Consider the following 8,551-nt stretch of genomic DNA (forward strand, 5'->3'; position numbering starts at 1 on the left):
AGGTCAATTAATGTTGTACCCATGATCTATATACAGCCTGTAACACAATCTGCAGTATGTCCAGCTTGCTCAAAAGGAAGCTGAATATGTGTGACAGAGGGAGAGATGGATAGAGAAGGTGAAAGAGAAAGGGCGGGAGGGGGGAGGGAGAGAAATCAAAGGAAGAGCGTAACTCATTGTTCGTTAAGGACGATGATGAAGATAAAACATCTAGTTTATTACATTATGAATAGATGTACATCAAAAGCCCCGATGGAAATGGCATCCATGTCATCCATCTAGCTTAAGGGCAATACGGAGCCCAAACCCACATGAAAAATCAATATGGACCTGCCAATAGTCATTCTTGTCACAGTTCCATTACCAAGCTTGTATAATAATCTAAAGCAGGGCTCCCCAACTGGTGCCTGTGGGCCGAGGTTGGCACGTGGGTGGTTTTATTTGGCCCCCCAAGTTTACTGAGCAAAACATTTTCATTGTTGGACATAAAAAACTAACATAACAACAGACCAGGAAATCAACTCCAAGTTATATTAATTTGGGAAATCTGTTCCCAAATATTCCCCCCGGGGCCTAAAAATGTATTTTTGGTCCACCAGCCACTGTGTCAAGTAGATGAAAAAAATCTGTCTCACTTTACTGACCTGTACCTGCGCCTCCAAAAATGAATCTATCAGCGCTTCACTCACAGTGTGCAAAGCTGTTGCTGCGCAAGGTGGGATGTAGGATTCTTATTTCTTTGTGCGATTAGCAGCTATGAAACAAAACGGCAGAAATATTTTGAAAACAACTACATCAGCATTTCTTTGCTACAAATCGCACATTATGTTCATACTTGACCTTTGACTCTATTTTTATTCACAAATGCGAACATAATGCTCCACTGTAGAGCCCTGCAAATTAACCCCCCGCCAACGTGGCTGGTGGAATAGACATTCTTATCCGACAATACCTAAATCTACCTGCATTTGGCAGGGGGCTGGGGTTCATTTTATGCCCTGATTCCCATGCATAATAAAGAGACATGATCGTACTGTATATAAATGTAAGCCATGTTTGAAATGATTATGTTCTAATCAAATATTATATCTGTTTGGCCTTTTTTGCAGTCAATTTGCAATCTACAAATGATTTGTAATTATCTTCCGACCACCTGACCCTCCATTCAATAAATAATGGTCCCGCAGTTGAATCTAGTTGATCCCTGGTCTAAGGCCTAGCCTACCATGCCAAAGTTCCTTCCTAAGAGTCGCCCCTATCATACAGTGTCTTTGGAAAGTATTCAGACCCTTTGACTCTTTCCACATTTTGTTAGGTTACAGCCTTATTCTAAAATTGATTAAACCTTTTTTTAATTAAAATAGCCCATAATGAAAAAGCAAAAACTGTTTTTTAGAAATGTTTGCTAATTTATAAAAATAAAAAAATGAACTGAAATATTACATTTACATAGTGAAATTATTCAGACCCTTTACTCTTCTTGGGTATGGCACTATAAGCTTGGCATACCTGTATTTGGGGAGTTTCTCCAATTCTTCTCTGCAGATCCTCTCAAGCTCTGTCAGGTTGGAATGGGAGCGTCGCTGCACAGCTATCTTCAGGTCTCCAGAGATGTTCGATCAGGTTTAAGTCCGGGCTCTGGCTGCACTCAAGGACATTCAGAGACTTGTCCCTTGACCACTCTTGCGTTGTCTTGGCTGTCTGCTTTGGGTTGTTGTCCTTTTGGAAGGCGAACCTTTGCCACAGTCTGAGATCCTGAGAGCTCTGGAGAAGGTTTTCATCAAGGATCTCTCTGTACTTTGCTCTGTTTATCTTTGCCTCAATCCTGACTAGTCTCCCAGTCCCTGCCGCTGAAAAACATCCCCACAGCATGATTCTGCCACCACCATGCTTCACCGTAGGATAGTACCAGGTTTGCTCCAGACGTGATGCTTGGCATTCAGTCCAAAGAGTTCAATCTTGGTTTCCTCAGACCAGAGAATCTTGTTTCTCATGGTCTGAGAGTCTTTAGGTGCCTTTTGGCGAACTCCAAGCGGGCTGTCATGTGCCTTTTACTGAGGAGTGGCTTCCGTCTGGCCATTCCACCATAAAGACCTGATTGGTGGAGTGTTGCCGAGATGGTTGTCCTTCTGGAAGGTTCTCCCGTTTCCACAAAGGAATTTGTGAGCTCTGTGAGAGTGACCATCGTGTTTTTTTGCAAAAAAAAAAAAAAAAACCTGTTTTCGCTTTGTCATTATGGGGTATTATGTGTAGATTGCTGATGAGTTTTTTTTTTTTAAATGTAATTGATTTTAGAATAAGTTTGTAATGTAACAAATGTGGAAAAGTCAAGGGGTCTGAATACTTTCCGAAGGTACTGTAAGTGTTTAATCATTTCCATAATGAAAGGGAACACATTCCTCCATGACAAGCACTTCCTGGTGGAAATTACACATGCCTGCATACATAATGAGGCTGATTTAGATCTAATTTACATATGAGCTACACCGCAAATGTGTTCAGCGGCTGATTAGCAGACTCCACTGAGAATCCACCTACAAGTGCTCTGTAATGAAACGCAGCTCATTCTCGATGTTTAGACAACTAGACATTTCCCAACATATCTCTTCGTTCCAAGACCCATATGTTTGGGGAGATGAGGGGAACTGTGGAAGGTACCCAAGCTGCATGAGTACTGCTGGGGTGTAGTCATACAGTTGATTAGCCAAGTAGTGGCCTTTCACCCTGCAAGCAAAGCAGTGCTCGCTTTGAGACTGAATTGAATTATGGTGTTTATTGTGAATTAAGAGGTCCATTTGTTTTTCCGAAACATGCACAAACGTGTTATGTCACCGAAGCCTTGAACATACTTGCTCTTTCAGTTTTTAAGGACATTTTCAAAACATGGGAATAGGGCTAAATAGGAATCGAAGACAAAGTAATTCTCCCTGCAACACCAAACTATGTAGGATGTACACAACCCCCAGTGAGAATGCTTTAGTTTTTAACCGAAAAAGTTTCACAGGTAGGAAAAGAAAGAGTTTCTTAGGAAACTTCATGGGAGGTCATGTTTAAGTAGGATGTCAAAACCCTCCTTGATCTTTGAAGGCATGACCAGGCCTGCTGAACAGAGCAGGCTTGGTGAGTGACCAGGCCTGCTGAACAGAGCAGGCTTGGCGAGTGACAAGGCCTACTAAAATGTGTTGTAAAATGATGAGGCATGCATTCTGATGAGTTTTGCCTGTGGTGTCTGTGGATGTCTCGTCCCCCTGTTGGTTTCACCTTCGTCTCCAGTTCTAATCCCCCCCCCCTTCTATGTTCAATGGCCGTCTAAAAGCACCCCTCCCTCTCTCCTTCACCCCCAGTGTTCAGTGACCCTTAGTGCTGCACAGTGGTTTGAGAGGGAGGCACTCTGACTCCTTTAGAACCACCAGGCTCCCCCAAAAGAAACAACTGACCCACATCTCTCCTCTCAACCAACACCCCCCCTCTATCCACAGCCTCCCCCCACCTCTCCCACCTCTACACCAATGGTTCCAGCACCCAGTCTGAACTGGTCCCCCCAGCACCAGGGGGCGCACGTTCGCCCTCCAACCCTCCCCCTCTCTTCCCCCACCCCCCACCCCACGCATGCCAGTTGTGATGTGGTGTCACCCAAAAAAAGAGAAGAGGGCTGAGGGAGCACTAGAAGGAGGCCAGTCTTATAACATTTGATGCTGTCTCTGGCTGTTTTCTAAACTAGGTGTCAATTCACAACAGGCTTCATACGTACCAGCTCAGCAGCAGCGGGAGCTTGCCCAGGAGCCCCGAGAGTGTTGGAGCCCTTCTTAACCACCGGGGGGAGCTCTTGCAGCAGCCGCAGCTTCAGTCAGCCGCTGGCACCCCCCTCCACCACCTGCAACAGCTCCAGCCAATCAGCATGGGCGACCTTCGGCCCGACACGCTCATCCAGTGCCAGCAGATTGTCAAGGTGATCGTCCTGGACAACAGCGGCCATGGCCGCGTGGAGGCCTTCCTCAGCCACACCCCCACCCACGCCCATCATCATCACCATGCCCACCACCACCAGGTCATCCGGTCGGCCACCTCCACTCCTGTGAGGTCGCCAGAGAGCAAGGACGGTCACCAGCCCCCCTTACCCCCTCCTCCTCCCCCCTACAACCATCCCCACCAGTACATCCCCCCGGCGGACCCCCGCCTCAGCCTCCAGAGGACCCCAAGTGGCTCTCAAAGCCTGCTGTAAATAAGAGACCAATGAACCAATGACCCTCACCCACCTGACCTCACCCCAACCTCACACCTCACTCCCAACCTCAGCCCAACCCCACCCACCCCGCCCACGTCACTAACAGAACATATGTACATGCTATACATACAGAGACAGAGCTATAAAAAAAAGATAACACATCTATATGCATATATTTAAGGAAATAACAACAAAAGATGAATCGAGGTAAAGATTTAAAAGGAGGTGTGTGATAACGTCATGAGAATAATCCAAGTGGAAAAGAAGATGAATTTTACTGGATTCCATGTGTATTTTCAAATATTATGTAGTTTTAACAAATTTCTAGAACAGTTTTGTCAGTTTTAACTCTTTAAATATAGATCATATCATTGGTTTCTTTAGTTTTCTGGATGGATCTTTAGTAGTTAACAAGGAAGGACGTAGTACAAAATCCAGCACCAACCAACTAGATTCAGATGGATTCCACAGACTATGTGAATGTCTTGGAGATTCCCTCCAAGATTGAACTTAATCTAAGAACGACTTTTGTTCACTTTTACCATTCATATCCTAACCTCATCTCTACTATGTGTGTGTGCATTTGATTGACAATGACTGAACAATGTGTGTGCCAAAATGACGGAAGTCTCCACCAAACGGACTACTTTGTACTCGGCTAGAAGAAAACTAGAAGAACTCAGAATCTCCTCCACTCTCACCTCGAGGAGTACCCTACATGTAAAAATAATTACAGCTAGCGATATTTCAGTGCAACCTGTCTCCTTTTTTGCAATGTGGTGGATTTATTCATTGAAATGGGAGACTGCTGTCTCTCTTTCTCCCCCTCTCTCTCTCTCTCTCTCTCAATCTCTCTCTGTCTCTCGTCTCTCTCTGTCTCTCTTTCTCCCTCTCTCTCTCTCTATCCCCCCCCCTCTCTCTCTCTCTCTCTCGCTCTCTCTCTGTCTCTCGCTCTCTCTGTCTCTCTCTCTCTCGCTCTCTCTCTCGCTCTCTCTCTGTCTCTCGCTCTCTCTGTCTCTCTCGCTCTCTCTCTCGCTCTCTCTCTCTCTCTCGCTCTCTCTCTCGCTCTCTCTCTGTCTCTCGCTCTCTCTGTCTCTCTCTCGTCTCTCTGTCTCTCTCTTGTCTCTCTGTGTCTCTCTCTCTCTCTGTGATCTGAGGAGGTGTGTTATTTGTTACTCTCTGTGGTGTTGTTTTTCTTTATTTTCTATTATCAGGAAACACACTTCCACTGTCATCCTCCACAGATCCCCCGTCCAGTTACTGTAGCTAAGGATGATGGCATATGAAGGCAAGGCAACCAATCAGAAGGCTTACTGCCAAACCAAAAGCCAATAACAGCCCAGGAAATAAGCTCTTTATTTGCTGTCGTCATTGTTATATTCAGCTCAGGAATTCTTGACGTAAATGTTCTGGAATGTTCTGGAATGGTTTAGATTGCACATTTATTGTGTGCATGTGCTGTTATGCTGAGAGCATAACTAGGACCAGGAATAACTCCAGGCCCTAATCACAGCCAATAAGACTGGCAATTCCCACGATTCGCCCTTTGCCAGTCTGTAGATCTGTCTGCCAATACAATCCAACCAAAATGATTTCCCAGTGTATTTTGGAGTGCAACAAACTCATTATGTTAAACATATGCACTGGACAAACATGACACTTGTAATTTCTCAATGCTGCTTCTTCTGTGTATCAAGATAGCCTTTTTATTTGACTTTTTTAAAAGCTTAGTACTCCAATATTCACATCATTCATAACAGCACTCAAATGTTTTGTCTGTTATTTGCTCATCTGTATTGAAGGGGACAAGACTAATCTTAATCTCTCACTTTTCGTTCTGCTTAGTTTGTTAAATATCAAATTGGGTTGCCGGAGAGGACAACCAAGTTATCTCCATCCATGTAAATGCTAAGGTCAACCAAATGTAATTTATCTGAAATAGTTCATCGACTGCTCTGGTCTGAATGTGCCCATGTTTAAAACATGAGCTACATCAGGTGGTTTGGAATATATATTCGGCTGGCCCTCCTGGCCTCCTCTCATTCAGCCCTGCCGCTAGTTCAGATAATTACCAACCTGCTGTGTGGAGGTCTCCAACTCATCTCCAATCTCAGTCTACTTTATCTGTGAGGAGCGAGCCTCTGGAAAAACAATCTATTGCACCACGCTGCTGTGGGGGCTGAGAGGTTTTGTGTGTGTGTGTGTGTGTGTGTGTGTGTGTGTGTGTGTGTGTGTGTGTGTGATATGTATCCCATATCTCCTGTGTGTGTGTGTGTGTGTGTGTGTGTGTGTGTGTGTGTGTGTGTGTGTGTGTGTGTGTGTGTGTGGAGATTGTCCCTTGCCCTCCGCAGCATCGTGACTCCCGCTCACCAAGAGGAGATCTCACACGAATCTCTTCAGCGGAGATCCTTCCCCTTTTTAATGTGTCAGTTTCAATAGACACAAGGCTCTGTTATATTAACTGCTGAAGGGTGTTTAAAACAGGGTTACATATTTCAAATACTTCACTGTGTCAGTGTCCCAAATAGGGCACTGTTCCCTACATAGTCCCCTACTTTTGACCTATAGGCCCTGGTCAAAATTAGTGCACTGGAAAGGGAATAGGGTGCCATTTGGGACGCTCAGTGTCTCTTTAGGGTTTAACAGCCTATGGCAAACCAGAGAGCTGTGTCTGTATCCATTTCACACTCTAAGAACAAGTTAATCTGTTTTCTGTTCCTTTCGTCGTTGTCAATTCAACATGTGGAGTGAATGTGATTCTTCAACCCGGCATGACATTGGTTTTGTATGTATAGGAGGCCTATTGATACTGTGATACATGCTTTCCCTTCAAAGTCAACTTTGTTGTGCATGACTGAATTTGACAGAGTGCAGCACAGGGATAAATATGTCATTATTCTGTCCGTTCACCCACAATGCATCAGAATGTGAAAAGCCTATCATTGTCTTTGTGGGCAAAAATGTGACTGTCTCCCATGAATGGAGTCTCAAGCAGCAAAAAGGAGGTTTAGTGGAATTGATTGAATGCTACTGTAAATTCGTTCAAATGACTAACCTTTTTCTTTGGATATAGACGAAAGGGCTCTGTGATGCTTAAAATGCACTGCTGTCGTTTCAGGTGACGCGTGGAACTCTTCCCTTCTGGGGGTTTTCTGTCACCTATGTTGTTCTATTGTCGCACAATGAGGAAGGGGGCCTTTTAGGAGGACAGGCTTGTTGAATTTGGGCATAGGTTTTAACCATCGCCTCCCTCGGTTGGCTTTGAATCCCTCTTTACCTGTCTTCTGTTCTGCAGTATATCAACATGCTATTAAAGATGGTTTCAGTCTATTCACCATACTGGATGTCTTCTGTTCTTTCCCTATGTTGTGCTGAATGACTGGGTGTAGTACACACAACTTTCTATTACACTCTATCAGAATCACCTTTATTCTCCCAAGTACATTTACACTTACCCACAATGCAATGTGCCTCAGTGAGAAGGTGCAGTCAGCAATAGACAATATCCAAGCGGAATACAGACAAGTCAACATAGACATCATACAATATCAGAACAGTAAACCTAAAACTCTGGAGTATAGGCTGATTACAGTGAGAATATACCATTTACAGAGGGGCTATGTCTATATAAGCATAGGGAGGGATACTGCCGTGGTGAATATATTCACTGCATTGACAGTGAAAGATGGCGTGTCCGGGGTGGGCAGGGTGGGCGATGATCTGACCTGCACTCGTCCTTGTCCTGAAGGCGTGCAGGTCCTTGACGGATAGCAGGTGACAGAAGATGTGCTGCAGTTTGTGTGTGCAGCGGGCAGACACAGACCCAAACCAGACAGTGATAGTACAAGTGAGGATGATGGATGTGCAGAACCAAACCAGTTTCCTCAGCTGGCGCAGTATGTGAGTAGGTAGAGTACACACAACGTTCTATGAAACTGTATGTGAGTGACTGTAGTACATAACATGTTCTAGTACTGTAAAATATACCTCCAGTTCACTAGTTGAGCCTGAGAGGTTTTCCTGACCAAGTGACCTGATCAGGAAAACCCAAGTTCTAGCCGATAACTAGAGCCAATACCCACTAGGCACACACTAGTTGAATCAATGTTGTTTCCACGTTATTTTAATGAAATTACATGGAACCAACGTGGAATAAATGTTGAATTGAAATCTGTGCCCAGTGGGTAGTTTATTCTGGTCAGGTTAGGAGAGGAATTACTCCTGGCTAGTGAGTGGCTTCTCCCACTGTGTCCGTTGTTTCTTGTGTCCCAAACTGTCCCGTGTTTTAGCAGTACTGGGAAGGAGATATCAGAGCTCTCTGCAGAA

At 44.7% G+C, this 8,551-nt stretch overlaps 1 protein-coding gene across 1 annotated transcript in view; it reads left to right on the forward strand.

Moving 5' to 3' along the window:
- LOC110499847 (IQ motif and SEC7 domain-containing protein 3) overlaps positions 1-7,558 on the forward strand; it is a 193,046-nt gene extending 185,488 nt beyond the window's left edge. Inside the window, exon 14 of the mRNA XM_090215016.1 lies at positions 3,722-7,558. Within this exon, the coding sequence (XP_090071142.1) occupies positions 3,722-4,222 (501 nt within the window). The 3' untranslated portion in view covers positions 4,223-7,558. The remainder of the gene's footprint in view (positions 1-3,721) is intronic.
- Positions 7,559-8,551: the final 993 nt, after the last annotated feature.

Source organism: Oncorhynchus mykiss, chromosome 21, assembly GCF_057628025.1.
Source record: "Oncorhynchus mykiss isolate SJ-2025 chromosome 21, ASM5762802v1, whole genome shotgun sequence".
Lineage (NCBI taxonomy): Eukaryota > Metazoa > Chordata > Actinopteri > Salmoniformes > Salmonidae > Oncorhynchus > Oncorhynchus mykiss.